At 50.7% G+C, this 17,094-nt stretch overlaps 1 protein-coding gene across 1 annotated transcript in view; it reads right to left on the bottom strand.

The window, feature by feature from the left end:
- Positions 1-8,887: 8,887 nt before the first annotated feature.
- LOC120836346 (mediator of RNA polymerase II transcription subunit 26-like) overlaps positions 8,888-17,094 on the bottom strand; it is a 53,445-nt gene continuing 45,238 nt past the window's right edge. Inside the window, exon 4 of the mRNA XM_040223678.3 lies at positions 8,888-15,160. Within this exon, the coding sequence (XP_040079612.1) occupies positions 14,424-15,160 (737 nt within the window). The 3' untranslated portion in view covers positions 8,888-14,423. The remainder of the gene's footprint in view (positions 15,161-17,094) is intronic.

Below are 17,094 nucleotides of genomic sequence, written 5' to 3'. Positions count from 1 at the left end.
TTTTAATTGCTTTCTTCCCTTAGGCCCAAAAGTGAACCATCTAGCTTCCAGAGTACTACATGACTGAGGGTGCCATCGTGGCAGTTTCTCTCTGTCGGGACGAGGTTGGCGTAAACGAGGCACTTAATTCGGGTTAAAAGTATGTCACATGGTTACATGAGCAGTGAGCCCACACGTCAGTCTGCGTCCGTCCGTCGTGTCGGCGTTCTCGGTCCCAGACTCGCACTCAGTCCTCTCGCTGGCTTCTTTGTTGTCTGGTTTGTGGCGCCCTCTTCGTACTGTGGCTCTCACGACACCCCCCTTTCTTTGAAGACTCCCAGCACCTACAGGTTGAGGCGGCTTGGAGGTCTTGATTTTCGTCTACCTCTTGTGACGGTTATTCCAGGCTGCCAAGGTTGCAGATGTCTGCTAGTGCGATCAGTGATGCCAGTGGCTGTGTTCACTGCATATGGCCTAGGAGACTGCGTTGGTTGCAGCACTGTCCCCCTTGTGGCTGCTCCTAACAGAATTCGCACAGCTGTGTGTGGAGGTATAGGGTCTCGTTCTTTGACCCTATGATGGGCATCGTAATGTGCGCCCAGCTTGGCTAGCGATTCTTTTTCCGAAAGGGCTCGCTGTTCCACCGAGGCTGGAACGCTTTGGACACAGCTGGTACATTTGTCCGTATCCTTCTTCCCATCATGAGTTCTGCAGGGGAGTACCATTCAGTTGCAGGGGTATCCCGATGAGCAAGGAGTGCCTTGTGGATGTTCGGCGATTTGTTAAGCAGCTGCTTCGCCGTCTGTACAGTCCTTTCCACCGCCCCATTGCTCCGAGGATAATATGGGCTATTTGTTACATGGCGTGATCCCCGTTCCTTCGCGAACCTTTTGAATTCGGCAGAAGCGAATTGGGGCCCATTGTCTGACCGAATGATGGCGGGTGCTCCGAAACGGGCAAACATCTCACTGAGTTTGCTTGTGATGTCTTGGGTTGTTGTCTTTCTTAATTTCTCAAGTTCAAAGAACCTAGAGAAATACCAGAGAGAATACCACAAGGTAGTTCTCGCCATTTTCGTAAAAAAGGTCCACGCCTACCACTTCCCACGTGTGATTCGGGAGTAGTGTGTAGCAGGGGCTCCGTGCCGGGCTTTCAGTGTGTTTGACACACTGGACACCTTGAGACGTAGTCTTCAACACTCCTGCTGATGCTAGGCCACCAAACTGCATGATTGACTGACCCGAGCTCTGCAACGACCTACGCCCTGATGACCCGTGTGCAGGCTTTCCAGCACCTCGTCCTGCATGTTTGGCGGGATGACGATGCGACTTCCCTTGAGGAGAAGTTCTTCAACAACCGTGAGCTCTTGGGACACATTGGCATATCTCTCTACTGCAAGTGGCAGTGACATGCCCTTGGGCCATGTCGTAGAACAATAGTTTCCGACAGTCACGATAGTTGGATCTCGCTTTTGTTCTTCTTTGATCCTCTCCAACATGTTATTGGAGGCCGGTAGGAGTTCTATGCTGAGTAGCTCGTATTCTGTCAAAGTAGTTACTTCGAGACTTCTTGGACTGCTGCTGTCCCTTGTTGCTTGCGGCTTCCGTGAGAATACTTCGGCTGTGTGGATCTCCTTTCCGGGGATGTGGGAGATCGTGTAGTCAAATTCCAGCAGTCTCATTTGCAGACGCTGCAATCGTGTACTCAGCTCGTCTATGCGCTTTGATGACAACAGAGGCACGAGCGGCTTGTGGTCGGTCTTTATGTGGAATTGCAGACCGAGTAAGTACTGCCGCAAATGCTCGCATGCCCATGTGATTCCCAGCGCCTCCTTTTCTATCTGGGCGTAGCGTTGTTCGGTTTCTGTGAGTGACCGTGATGCGTAGGCGACAGGGAGTCGTTTTTCAGACGTCTCCTGAAGGAGCTCAGCCCCAAGGCCATACGAGGATGCATCTGCTGAGACTGTGAGATGACTTCGAGGATCGTAGTGTACCAGTACCGGTGTAGTCGTCAGTGCTTTTTTGACGAAGCTAAACTTTTTTGTTGAGGCTCTCTCCAGCACCAATCAGCATCATGGTGAAGCAAATCGCGAAGCGGTTTCGTGAGTTGAGAGTCCAGGTAGAAATTTGGCCACGTGGTTTGCCATACCCAGGAACGATCTGACCTCCGATACATCTCCTGGCGGCGTCAGTTCAGCGAGAGCCTTGATCTTTACTGGATCTGCACTGACCTTGTTGGCCGAAACGAGACTGTTTGCGAAGAACGCATTTGTCCTTGTTGAGAGTTATATGCCCGCATCTTGCAGGCGCTTGAGTACCCGATGCAAGCGTGATTCATGTTCTTCTCTCGTTCTTCCGAACACGATGATGTTGTCTTGAAGGCAAGCTTGACCTTCGAGACCTTCGAGCACTCTTAGCATCTCACACTGGAAGAACTCGGGTGCAGTGGAGATACCGAATGGTAGTCAGAGGAACTGAAATCTACCACATGGCGTCAAGAAGGTTGTGTATTCTCGTGATTCTGCTGCCAGTGGGGCTTGCCAGTAGCCTGCTCTGGCGCCAAGTTTGCTGAACCAGGTTGCTCCAGCCAGTTTTCCGAGGCATTCGTCGACAGTTGGCATTAAGACTCGTTCCCTCAGAATGCAGCTGTTCAGGCCACTGTAATCGACACAGATGCATAGTTCTCCGTTTTTCTTTCTGGCCACAACCATCGGTGCACACCACTCAGTTGCGTGGTCGATCTTTGCGATGACTCCGAGGCTCACCATCCGCTCCAGCTCCTGCTTGACACTTGGAAGCATCGGAAGTGGGACGTGCCTCGGGTACGTTACCACATACGGTTTGGCGTTGGGGAGCAGTGCTACCTTGTACTCGGTGTTTAGTAGTCCGAGACCCACAATCACCTTGGGGTAGTCACTGAAGATGTCTGCTGTGTCGTCGTCGGCTACCTCGGATCCCTCGACGACCGACAGGCTGCACGGGACTAGTAGACTTGATTGCTGGACGGCCCAGAAGCGCATCTTGAAGGTTGTCCACTGAGAACACCTGGTCCTGGCATGATTGTCCATTCCATTTGAGGGTCGCCTTGAACTGTCCCATGGTGGGAATCTTGGCTTGGCCAGGCCCCAGGAGTGCCTTCGTAGGTCTGCTGAGTGGTCCCATGACTGACTTGTTGTAGACCCTGGACGGGATGGCCATGACGTCGGCTCCCGTGTCCACCTTGAACTCTACGGGTGAGTTGTAGACACAAGCTGTGATCCTCCATGGTTCTGATGCTAGTTAATTTGTTACTTCACCCAAATAAACCTCTTAGAGTGCGGCGTGGTAGAGCACTGCACGGGCTCGGGCCGGCCCGAAAGCCCGGGCCCGGCCCGGCCCGCGGGCCGGGCTCGGGCCGGGTAGCACGGATTTTTTAGGGCCCGGGCCGGGCTCGGGCTTGAAAAAAAACATTTCCGGGCCGCGTCGGCCCGGACCGGCCCGGGCCGTGCCTGGTCAGTCGTGTGCCGTAAATTTTAAATCGCGTCGGCTCGGGTCGTGTGCCGTAAGTTTAAATTCAAGGGTATCCATGGCTAAAGTCCGTCTGCTCTCCGTTCGAGGAGATATAGAAGCTCTACTGGAGTCAAGGAACAATCTATTGATGGAAAGCGTGAACAAGACAACACTCAACGAGTTAATCGTGTTCCTGCAACCCTTCAAAGATGCTACCGACGCGCTCGAAGAGGAAAGACGTCCAACACTTCCTCTGGTTGTCCTTTACGCTTCTGCGTTGAAGAAACATCTTAAACCTGGTGCGGCAGTGTCTGCTGTAGAGGCAGTGGAAATCGAGAAGATCAAGTCCCGTGCTCGTCATTTCCTGGACACGAAGCTGAAAATTTCCCTCCTCCACAAGACCGCCACATTTCTCTGGCCTCAGTTCCGCCAACTCCGCAGGTTGCCCGAGGACGAGCGCCTTGAAGTTTACGCGCACGTCAGAAAGCTACTTGCCCGTGTCACCGAAGCAATGACCCAAGATGAAGATGAGACAAACGATGACGTTCGAGATTCCGCATCAAAAAGAAGGTGCCAGGGTTTGTTTGAAGACTGGTGTGACGCGCAGGACAAGGTAGCCTCTGACGAATGGGAGGAGTATCTGCATGGCAAGAAAGACTCGTGCTCAGGAGTGGCTGATCTTTGTGACTTCTGGAGAGCGCACGATAAAGAATTCCCGAAACTGTCCATTCTATCCAAACGCATCCTGTGCATCCCTGCTACAAGTAGGGGTGTCGCGAACTTTTGTCGTACCAGATTTTTTGGTCGAACTTTCGGGGTTCGACTGGATCGAACCGGTTTCGACGAACCTTCGAACTTTTCACCAGATTCGACCGGTTCGACTTTGTGGACAGTGTGGCCAGCCCTTAATACAAGCATGTCTAGGTTTGGAGAATATTTTTTTATGCAAAGGGTTATTGTATTTTTTTTGAGCAGCTGCAATTAAAATAAACTAATTCTAATCACTGAAGCAGTTAATAACTTAATTTTTAGTACTGTATTAACTGAAATAGCCAATCAGCGCCGCACTTAATTCATCTCTTAGCCATTACCATCCAATCCGAAGCCAACTGGCCAGCCTGTCGCGCATGCGCACACGAGTCGAACCTCAATACAAGGTTCGTCGAACTTTCCACTAAAAGTTCGAAAAAGTCGAACCTGGTCGAACTCGAATCGCGGCCGGTTCGCGACACCCCTAGCTACAAGTGCTAGCAGCGAACGGAACTTTAGCGCGGTGGGCTACATTGGGTCCATATCACATGAGCGAATGACATTTTAGCGAACAGCGACATTTGAGCGAATCAACGTTTTAGCGAATAACGGGGGCGCGCGCTAACCCATCCGCCGCGCTGCGCTTTACGCCGCTTCGCGGCGACAGTCTGCGGCAGCTCATTACAAAAATGTGATCCCATTTGGCCCACCCGAAAACGCCGCTTCGCGGCGCCCGACTATTCGCTAAAGTGTCATTCGGTGAAACGTGGGCGTTCGCTAAAACGTCATTCGATCAAGTGAGTGCCTCCCGGCTACATTATGCAAGCAAGACGGACCTGCCTGAAGAGAGGGCCCATGGACAAGTTATTGTTTCTCCACAAAAATATGTAGGAAGAAAATGTCTCTTAAGCAAATTGAATAGAACAACGAAATGTGCAATATCTCTTCAATAAATTCATAAATAAAAAATTCCCAACTTTTGTCTCAAGGATTGTCGGTGTGCGATGAGTTCAAAGACTGTCGCAAATGATGCGCATATTTCACCCATTCTCTCGACAATACATATTCTAAGTCGACATATTTATGATATAAAAAACTAGGTCCCAGTTTTCCGGCTCGGGCTGGGCTAGGGCTCATATTTGAAAATGTTATCAGGCTCGGGCCGGGCCCGGGCCGTGTCTCTACCGGGCCGGGTCAGGCCGGGCCTAGAAATAAAATATTCTGTCGGGCTCGGGCCGGGCCCGGGCCGTGTCTCTACCGGGCCGGGTCGGGCCGGGCCTAGAAATTCCGGCCCGTGCAGTGCTCTACGGCGTGGCACTGACTCTGGATGCCTTGGGTTTTCTTCTTTGTGGACAGGCACACCAGTGTCCTTTTTTCTACACCCATTGCATGTCTTGTCGGCAGCAGGACACTTATTTGGCATGCAAGTGTGGGTGCGTGGAACGACACCATCTGCAAGCTTGGTTCTGTTGTTTGTTGCGAATTGGTAGCTGCTTCTTGTTTTTGGCCCGCTGCGCGGAGGAATGAAGCTCGTCAACGATCGCGTTCGACTGTGCCTGTGGTCGCAGTTCCTCGAGTTCCTGTTTCATAGTTTCTGAATTCTGAGCCTTGGAGATCACCGTCTCCAACGTTAGTTCAGGGTTGAGCTGAAGCTGCTCCCTCAGCTTGACGTCGACAAGTCCCACGACGAGTCGGTCTCTAATTAGCTCCTCTTTTAGGTCGCCGTATGCACATACCTCTGCCAGCTTGTAGAGATCTGTCACAATGGCGTCGACCGTTTCGTGCGCTTCCTGCACACGCCTGTTGAACTTGAACGTTCGTAGATGACGTTCGTACGAGGGACAAAGTGTTTGCCGAAGGCGGTTGTCACTGCATCGTAGTCGTGTTTCTGGGCATCAGTCAGTTTCAGCGACGCCAGGACATCTCCTGCTTTGCAGCCCATAGCGTAAACTAACGTGTTCACTTGGGTCTCCCCGTCTTGTTTTTTTAACCCAGGAATGACCCGGTACCTCTCCCATCGGGTGAACCAACGCTTCCAATCTTCGGGACGTCGAAAATCCAACCCTTCGGGCAACTCAACGACGAAACGATTTAGTGACGTTGGTTGTTGTGCAGCTTATTGTCCAGTGGCCATCGCTTATCGGTCAGCATGGTTGTTGCAGACGTATCTTGGCGTGGCGATGCAAAGTTTCGGATTCCGAGCATTCCGCCGACGTACCCTGCCGTGGCGACGCAAAGTTTCGGATTCCGGGCGTTCCTGTGCCTTGCCTCCCCAGAGTGGTTGCTGTTGTAGCTAGTTGACTTGTCTTCCATAGCATCCCACGGCTGCCACCACGTCGGGACGAGGTTGGTGTAAATCAGGCGTTTATTTCGGGTTAACGGTACGTTACATGGTTACATGAGCAGTGAGCCCGCACGTTAGTCTGCGTAGGTACGTCGTGTCGTTGTTCTCGGTCCCAGACTCTCGCACTCAGTCCTCTCGCTGGCTTCTTTGTCTGGCTTGTGGCGCCCTTTTTGTACTGTGGCTCTCATCTCTACATTCCACCCAATTTGTCTATGCAGCTCACGGTCTTGGCCGCTGTGTGGGCGGTACCAGTCAAACATTGGCCCCAAAGTCAAGCGATAGTTCTCGAAGCACGAGCGAACAACGATCGGCCAAGCTAACACCTAGCTGCCATTCCACAGCCAGTCAAGTGGCGGACAAAGTGTAGTGGCAGAACGAGTCTCATTTGGGACGTTTTTACCTATGCAATGTCGTTGTTCCTTTACTTCCTTCAACACCATCTACCTTCGAGTACTTGATGCTTAAAGTCCTGGTAAATTGACATTTAACCACAAAATGGCAGAAAGGAGATGTCGGAAACCATACACTCAGCTGTTGACCCTCGATCCAATACTCAGTTTCACCCTACCTTGGCGAAAGACGAAAGCTGCGACCACGGCAAGACGAGTGGAGCGAGTTACCAAGTAACGTGATAATGCACCGCTGTTCTGCACTCTTTTCGTGGAGTGCTGTCGTGGGGTTTGCTTCACCGATTTAATTGCCTCAAGGTGGTGGTAGCTTTTGCCCTTTCTCAGGTTATGCTCAAACGAAATATAGTCGAAACACGAGTTAAGCAATGTGCAATAAACATGCTCGGAAATTTGTTTTTTCCAAGCGAGGGCTTTGCAATGGCTCACACCTGCAGTACAACTAGCATGAGCAAGTGTGAAAATATGTGGCAGAACTGCTGCATTATTTCTGCAACAGCTGCAATTGACCATTGTGCAATGGTCAATTGCAGCTGTTGCTGTGCTATATCCACTGTGCAATGGACAAAGATTCCGGAACTGACAGCCAATAGGTAAACCAGCAGCTTGCCTGTGTCTACGTGCCAGACTTGCATTTCACGCTTGGTAAAGTCAGTAAAAACTGGCAGTGGTTGTTTTTAACTCAATTTCAAACAACAAAATTATGAATTGAAGAGTTGTACAACAGATTTGAGGAAGCAGTTTCTCAGCAATCATTTGCAGAGGTCGACAGGCTTTCTCATGTGGGGTCCATATCACAAGAGCGAATGACATTTTAGCGAACGGCGACATTTGAGCGAATGGTCGTTTTAGCGAATAACGGGGGCGCGCGTTAACCCATCCGTCGCGCTGTGCTTTACGCCGCTTCGCGGCGACAGTCTGCGGCAACTCATTACAAAAATATGAACTCACTTGGCCCACCCGAAAACGCCGCTTCGCGGCGTCCAGTTATTCGCTAAAGTGTCATTCGATGAAACGTGGGCGTTCGCTAAAACGTCATTCGATCAAGTGAGTGCCTCCCGTGCAACGTTGGAGTGTAGCGTAGTGGTTAAGACATCTGCCTCGTAAGCAAGCGGTTCCGAGTTCAAACCCCGGGCGTATGTTGTTTTTTTTTTTTTTTTCAAAAAGTGGGCTGATCCCGGAGGCAGTGCAATCGATGTAAGCACGGACGCCGGACGGATGGACAAGGCTAGACCCTAATGAGCTTCGCCCCCTAAAAAGCGTCCCCCCCCCCCCCCACACACACACAGAGCTTGCTACTCTCCATAACTGGTGGTTTCTCCTCTCCAGCATCCACCCCAGTAAAGTGAAGAGAGTGCAACACTTTGTGGGTCCTGTTATTAACATGCAAGGCACTATAGCTTGGTCTACTATGGCAGCACTCTCAACTGCAGTAGTAATTTTCACCGCAGCTGCCTGGCTGTGAAGCAAGAACTGAACAAAGCAGTGAACATTTGTTCGTTACTAGGCCATCGTTTGATAAGAAAAATCTGCACTTTTTTATTTTTCAAATTTCGGTGTATTTCGGTGATCTGCTCGAAAATACACCAAAAGCGATAAAAAAAAAATCAAATGAAAAAATTAATTTGTCCACAGAAAAATGGTGAAAAATGGTCCTAGCTGGAGCAACAATTTCTAGAAATCTGCGTTTTTAGGTTTTAATGGATTTTGTAGTTTTGACAACGGATGTTTATCAATGTTTACTGGCATTTCTCGGATAAAACTGGAAAGTCTACGGCCTATCCACGACGTATCGTGCACCACAAAGCACCCTAGAGTATCACACCTGGGTAGTTTGCTTCACCGCCTCTAAAAGTTTCCCTCAGACGTAGCCATCAAGGAAGTCAGTGTCTTACATCGTTGATTCACTCGAGACCCTGTTTTGGGTTTCTTCTTTTTTATTAAGACCTTGCATCTTGCCGCTGTTACCAAGCTCTTAAAAGCAAACACTAACATGACACGTGCACATAATAATTTCCCTATGAAAACTTTGGACTGCTGGGTGGACTCTAACGCCTTCCGAGACTACCTCACGCGCCGCATCGTCACAGATTCCGGGAACGTACACCAAACATAATGGCAACTAAAAAAACAAGGAAAGAAAAATAATATTACTCTACCACAAACAACAAAGTGGTCAGTCCAGCACTTTTTCTTCCTTTGACAAGCTTCGTCCTGCATACATAATGTCTGAACACAATTAATATTGCAGCGTGTACGATGCACAAAAAACAGGACATCTGCGGCCCCGCGTCTTGCGGGAGTTTGCCCTCTTCGAGATCCCGGGAGGGGAAAAGAAAAAACAAACAAAGAAAATGGTGCAGCGAAGAAAAACAAGACTGGAGGCACTTTTCTGTCGTTCTTCTCTTCCCCCCTCCCTCAAAACCTTCCAAAACTCGCGAGAGTCCAAAGAGAAAAAAAAAAAAAGAAAGGCCGCTTAAATAATACATTCTTCTTTTACTACAAAGTCCGTTGGAATAAAGGGGTGGCCTCAGTGTCCAGTCCGCACGACGACCCCACCCTCTTGAAGGGGGGCGACGCAAAGTCTCTCCTTGCTGACAAAAAAGACACGGCCCCCGCCCCCCGAAGCTGCGTCCGTCGATGGTGCAGACGATTCCGTAACAAGTCGCTACAAGCGCAGAGGGAAGGCGTAACAATCACAAAATGGGAAGTCGAAATCAAGAGTGGGGGGACAGCCGACAAGGCGGGAAAGATGAAAAACAACTGGCCGGCATTGCCGTAATGGCACTTTGTAATAACCCACCTTCCGCAGCTCCGGTGGTGACCAGCCTCATGAGACGAGTTGCGCGACCCTGGAGATTGCGTAACTCGGAGGGCTACGAGTCTGGTTCACACACTCGCGACTGCTCGCACACGGAAAGGCTAAAAATCGGTTATTAAGCCTCTCACGACTGCTTACGACCGTCTGCACAGCGTAAACAGTCGCAAGGGGCTTAACGACAGGCATTTCGTCTCTGGTTGTAAGCAGTCATAAGCGTATGAACCAGACTTGACCTTCAGCCTATGAAAGCTGCGCACTTCCGAGGCAGCGCAACCTACCAAACTTGCACGTGGCGGCACAATCTGTCAACTCCTTGGCAGACGGCGCAGTGGGAGCCGTGTGCAGGTTGGACCAATCGATTCGGTCTCCCAACGCAACGCCTACGGCCGATCGGTCCGCGAAGCACGTAGCACCCACTCGCCCTCGGCTCGTAGCGGACCATTGCCGGGCAACCGACAAGATTCGCACACATAACCAAACAATCAATCCACCAGACTCGCACATGTGACGAAGCACCTCGTTGGCAACCCCGTTCGTGTTTCGGCAGAAGACATGCATTCGCACATCGCCAGACGACGTTGGAGAGTCGTGGAGCCGGCCAACAATGTGCTCTTGTTGAGTCTGTTAGCGAAGAGTGCCGAGCGCTTGCCCGGCAAGACCGGCCCTTGGATTTCAGCAGAGCTCAATGAAGGCAGGTGCACTAAAATCGGGCCCCATCCTCCCGAGACGTGCAACCACGTGACTCCGCAGAGTGCAAAGACGCATAGTTTTGCGGCATTCTGGAGATGCTCATGGTGGATACCATGGAAAAGCAGAAAAAAGAAAGGAAGCCCCGCCCTTTGACATCAGGGGAATGTAGTCACAATCGAGTGACGGCAAAGATTAGGTGGGTGACTGAAGCTTCAATTTGATTGCACTGACAAGTTAGTTTGGATCGAACCACATGGAGAAAAAAAGAGCAACGTCCGGTGCAATAAAAGAAGGGAGTAAAAAAAAACGATGGTTCACGAGAGCCGGCCTGTTGTTCCACCGATGCAATGCTTCTATTTTGGGATGTGACACTAACTGATGGCCATCCACAGTTACAAGGAGTGTAGTTGCAAATGTGCATGTGAAAAAAAAAAAAAATATAAAACCCAGCCTGTCAGAGACACATTTGAATGGTTTTCCCTAGATGATTGTGCATCCCACAGAAACAGGAAGCGCGAAAATATCTGATCGCCACCCCTCGTCTTTTTCGCCCGATGTCTCAAGCAAAAACAGCGCTCCGATTAGACTGTTCCCTGCGTGGTCTGGAAAACGGATCCACGCTTGCCTATGCAGAAAGCAAGTCGCCTGCTTTTTGCGCAGGGATTGCGGTGATGTCAGAACGACGCTGAGCTCCGATTGAAAGGATAGTGGGTGGAGCTCAATGCTAGATGCCTTGAGGTCTACCCAGCATTTTATTTTAATCAGCCAATAAGAGCACGGTGTTCTGACCTCATCGCAACCCCTGTGCAAGAAGCAGACGAACTTGAGCTCCACATTAATATACCGTCCACCTTTTTCCTCAACCGGAAGCCAAGAGTCCAAGCTCATAACCCTGAAAGATGGTTTCGCTTCCCATCAACAGTGCACACCCAAAAGCTAAAAACGTCAAAATAACAGACACTGACCAATTTTGTAGCGCTTAATCTAGTCACCTTTGTAGCTAATCTGCTCTGGCTCGCGACTCATCTTTCCCACTGTTGCTGCAATGACGCAAGTTTTACTCATCAATTCCAATTTCACGATCCATTCCACGTCTTCCGTGATGTGACCTCGAAGGTGCAAGAGACAAAATAGATGAGCTTGCACTGAAAAGCTTTCGCTTCAGTCAGAGAATCGTGAATGAGGTATAGATTTTGAGTCAAAGGCCCGCTGGCAAACATTTAACAACCCCCGTTCACAGACTCGACAAAAACAAGCCATCAACTACCTGGTCACATTTCAGCAGCAGTGACTGCCGACAAACAATTTGTTTGTCGTTTTGTTGGCGACACGGGGGCAGGGTTGCACTTCGCGAACGTTCGAGAAATTCTACTCGCAGACACGACAACAAAATGTTGGCAATCCAACCGTGCCTCAATGACCAGTGCGCCCGCCACAAATTGCCAACGCCAACAAATCACTTATCTTTCAAAGAGTTCTTAGGGCCGTTCACATAGCACCATTAGTTTACTTTGCGTTACATTACAGGAGCTTACGTCTGCATACGTCGAGTTCGGACTGCAAGTCCCCGGGACATTCGTGTTGCGATTGAAGCATGCCAACTAATGCGCCGAGAAACTGAGGGAGAGGAGGAGACGAGAGCCTGCATCTGCACTGCACTCGTCGGACGAGTTCGAAAGTGAAAGCCAATGGGGGATTCCGGTGTTCCACGTTTTAATCCGTTCAATGAGTGCGGCGGAGACGAAAGCAGCTGGCTTTAGGCCTACCCACTAATCAGTCCAACCAAAGCTCGACGTTCCGACGTTCTCCTCTCCGTCAGTTTTTCGGCGCATCCGACGAGTAACTTTGCATGCAACAGACGAAGCACAAACGTCCCGGCCACTCGCGGTCACAATGCAACGTAATACAATGCAAGCAAATGCTCCCGCTCAAATGAGCTTTTTCCTCCTCTTCGTCGGCGGTCGGTCAAACGTACGCCGGACGAAGCCGGCCACCCTCTCAAGAAGGGGCTTTTCTTGTCGTGTCTGCGACTAGAGTGCGTCGAACATTCGCGGGGCTCGCTCCCGCACGTGTCAAAAGAGACTTGCGGCACACGACGTTTGAAACAAAGGCGGGGCTCCGAAAGGCAGGGCAAGAGACAGCAAGGGGCCGGTTGCAGCATAGTGCGTCAAAACCGTCGAGATAAGTTCACTCCTCTTCGCGTGAATGACTAAAAAATGTGGCGGGCAACGTCGCAGGACGTTGTGCTGGGGCAGCACGGGGGCAGCCACGGCGGGAAAAGTCGCGCAACCCTCGGCGTCGACCTTGTCCGACCCCCAGACGCGCACCACGTGATCACAGGCAAAAGGAGGCCACGCCTGATTGCGTGACCCTCCGAGTTCCACCCCTCCGTCGCCACCGGCCAATGGGAGAAGAGCGTAGAATGGGCAATCGCGTGCGGGCAGCCGCACCTCTCGCGTCTCGCTTGCGGCACCGTTGGAAGCATGGTCGGGCGGGCGCAAACACCGTTTGTTCAGATTCGAGACCGAATTTCGAGCACCGGACGAAAACTCCGCGAACGCGTTGCTCGTAGTCGTGGGTATGCGAGGTGACGAGCCAACGTTTTTTGGGACGTAATCAACGGAGTTTGAGGTCAGAAAATTTCTGAAAGCTTAGGCATGCTCATTTCTCTAAAGATAGGTAGTTACCCTTTTAGAGCACAAATACAAAACAAATGTCTAGTCCCGCCATGCAATTGGAAAATGTATGCTATGACATTTTTTATTGTTAAGAAATTTTTCAAAATTTTAGATGGGCATTAGAAAGTGCATTTTTTTGTGACAGTGTACTGCATACTGTGCCTGCCTAGGTAGAAAAAACAAACTGCTGGTTCAAGCTCGGTTACTAAAAGCGAGCTAATTGCGCCACATAGAAATTTTGTAATAAAAAATTTCACGCATTTGTAATCAAGCAAGCTTGTCCAAGCGCCCACGAGTACAAGGACAGGTCCGCACGTCTGCTTTCAGTCTCTCACTTTCATGACTCAAATGTCGTTCCTAAAGTGATGTCCCTCGTATCAATCTTAAGACAGACTTCAGCGGCCAGCGACTATATGGCTATGAGAACAGAATGCCTTTGATATTTGTCTAGAAGACACAATTCACTAATCATGCTTTAACGTTTTTTTTCTTTCCTCGAGACTGAGACTAATGCCCAAAATGTGACAATAATGAGAAAGCCCTAGGTTGATGCGTTCATCGGGGCCTTTGAGCTCAAAGGTGCTAGATGAAAGGCGTCGCACTTACCCATCAAAACCCTGAAAAGTATGGAAGATAAATTAACGCAAAACAAAAACCACCAGAAGTGCTAAACATCGCAAAGCTGCCGACGCGACTTCCACAAGCGTTATTTGACAGTATGCTGGCAAGAAGCAAGCTAACGCTGCTCTTCCGTCCATGACTGCTCGATACAGCTCAAGTTGCCAGACCGAGTCGAACAGAATCAGAAAGAACAGACCGTTCACACCGAGGTTCACATTAGCAAAACAATTTGGCTTCATTCTCGCACCGCGTGCGAACTGTACAATCGGTGTTGACCGTGCTAGATCGGAGATGCAGCCTCCAGAAAGGGGCTCCACCCATCCTTTTGTCATAGTGCACGGTAAACTAGCCTAGAAAAACTTTACCCAATTCCTAGAACAATAAAACGTCCCAAAAAACTTGAAAATGCTGTCCAGACACAAACGGAAAAAGCACCACTTTTCCGAAACCTAGCAGTCCGTTCGACGGCTCGTAGCGGTCGATAAATCGAGCGTCCGCGCTCAAATGGTTCCTCACCAGTGCTCGGAAAGACCTGAGTATTCCTAAAGTCGAGGCGCCAACGGCCATTGCCCACTCTCCACCCCTCGCCGCACACTCCCCGGCGGCGGAGGGGGCGGAAGCGTCCCCCCCCACCCCCCCCCCCCCTTACCAGTCTGTATTTACATAAGGCAATATGTGAAGCACGTCACCCCCCAGCGACTCCGCCGTGGTCACCTCCTCCCAGCCGCGCCAGGCGCCCCCGTGGTCGTACACCCCGTTGACAAACTCCCACCGCTCCGTGGCAAAGCGTTCCTCCACCGCGGGGGTCACTTCCATCGGCGGCCGCGGCGCGTCCTCTTCCTCCTCTTCCTCCTCCAGGTTCCCGAAGGAGCTCAAGTCCGGGAGAGCGCTCAGGATGCTGGCGATCTCGCGCGACACCGGACCGTTGGGCGGCTCTCGCGCGGACGACTGGAGAAAGCGGTCCATTAACTCCGACTTAGTCCGGCTCGTCTCGTCGTCCGTTCCAAGGAGGCTGTAGTTGCCCGCGCGCTTCAACGGGCGACGCGACGCCGCGTGGCGTGTCGCCGCCGGTGTTGGCGGAGACAACGTTGGAGGCACTACCACTCCGTCGAGGGACACGTTGGCGCCGCTCTTGGCGCGGAGGTCGGCGATCAGCTGCTGCGTCGTCTTCACCTTGGGCATGACGCGGGGGGACGTGACGCTGGTCGTGCACTGGCTGCGGCGCACGCTCTCGAACGCGGAGTTGCCGCTGGGGATGGAGGCGTCCCAGACGGCGGCTGCGGTGGCGGCGGCCGTGGCGTGGACCCCGTTGGGGGGTGTCCACGGGACGCCGGAGGAGGCCCCCGACGCCGTTGCGGTGGTAGCTGCCTTCTTGAGGCCATCTGCGGGAAACGGGGTAAGACAACATTAGCGCACTTCCCGGACTTCCTAACATGAACCCAAACCCAAACTCCTGTTCAGAATACGACGACTTCACTCATAAAATTTAAAAACATGAAATATTTCACTCGTACCAGTGCCTTTTATATACTTTCCGTGCCTATCAAAAGGTTCGCTCGACGCCGTTACCTCCTACGCTCGTGGTGACCACATGAGGGCACCAGGTTAGCAGGGTATGTCATCATCATGTGTAGGATTCTGGATTCGGATTTTAATTCTGCGGCTTCCCCTTTGTATCAGGTATCAATGGTAGATACTGGATCCAGCCAGTTGCCTCCCCCGCAGCCCGTCTGCTTCGGCTGCCTCGGTCCGTTTTGCGTTTGGCACTCGGCGGTAGAAGTCGTCTGCCTGGGCTTCGCCGCAAAAATTTGTTAAAGTGGCCAAGAAAAAAAAGAAGCCTGTCGGGCTTTCTTTTCATACTGTCCCCCGCTGACATTAATTCGAGAAAAGAGTGGCTCGCTGGAATCCGATGAAAAAACTGGACACCGAATGACGCGTCGTGCTACACCAGAATATGCAGCGAGCACCGAAACGCACGCTGTCTGCTTCTTCCGAAATAGCGGAACATTTAACTACAGTTGAACCTCTTTATAACGAACACTGATATAGTGATTTATCGGATATAGCAAACTAATCGCAAAGTTTGGTTGGTCATGCTTTATTTGGATGGGAGTTCTAGTTATATAACGAAACCGAAACCATGAAATCTGACGTGCTATCAGTTATAGCGAAGCAATTCCTGCTTTTCTTGCATCATAAAATACTACGAAGGTTATTAAAAAGTAGAAAAAATACAAAAAGGAATTTCTAAACGAAAAATTCGGGAAGTTTAGATTGCCCAATGTGCAAAAATGTGAGTTTCGGGAGGTAGCGCCACCTAGGAACCGAGCGAATATCGGCGGGTGCGCCGCTGCTAGTTTCTATGCGAGGCATCAAGAACCAGCGCAGACTAAAGCCAACTGCCAACTACGCCACTTGTAGTAGAGCTGCAAATGGCGACAAAGTGAAAAGCTGTTTCTCTGGAGACAAAAGTGAAGGTTTCGAGGGTGGTGGAATGCGGTCGGAAGAAAAAAGACATCAGTGCAGACATAAAGTTTGCACCAAGCACGATGTCTACCATCCTGAAAGCAAGGAAGAAGATAGAAGACTGCTATGCAAACAACACCACCAAGACTGATCGAAAGAGTCTTAGCCCTTGCCTCGACCCGGACGTGAAAGAGAGACTGTTCTCATGGTTTAAGGACGTAACGGTGTGAAATTTGCCGGTGTCTGGTCAGCTTCTTCAAATGAAAGCAACCAGCCTGGCCTGTCTGTCAGGGTATGATGATTTCATCGCGAGTAGCGGTTGGCTCCAGTGCAATGGCTCCAGGTGAAGAGGCACCAGCCCAAAATCACGTCTTCAAATAAATGGAATAATAGATCCAGTTAGCGTCGTTCCTTGTGTTGCAAATTGATATCCTCAAGCTCCGATCTATTTTCTTAATGCTGCTTTGTGACACGTAAGGATCTCACGGTCTGCGATAGCGTATTTTATATCTCAGTTCTGTGCACGTTTTTGCACGGGCTCGATTGCAAGAAGGCTTGCGTCAATTTTTGTGTGTACTCTTATAACGAATAACGCATATAGCGAACAATTTTCTGCTCCCGATGTTAGTTTGTTACAACGAGGTTCCGACTGTATCAAATAGGACAATCAGAGTACCAGCATTTCCTCAGGACCACCTGCTTTTCTGAATATACGGGTAGTAAGGTGCTGGCGTACTGCCCGCATATTCAGAACGTCAGCGGAACAGCCAGAACGGATGGATGGATGCGTGGCATCTATCCATCTATCAAAACGACCCCATTTCAGTGGCGCACCTAGCGCCAAAACGTT

Source organism: Ixodes scapularis, unplaced genomic scaffold, assembly GCF_016920785.2.
Source record: "Ixodes scapularis isolate PalLabHiFi unplaced genomic scaffold, ASM1692078v2 PGA_scaffold47__10_contigs__length_4178495, whole genome shotgun sequence".
Taxonomy (NCBI): Eukaryota; Metazoa; Arthropoda; class Arachnida; order Ixodida; family Ixodidae; genus Ixodes; species Ixodes scapularis.
The sequence above is the reverse complement of the archived record's forward strand: the minus strand, read 5'-3'. Positions and strand labels throughout refer to the sequence as shown.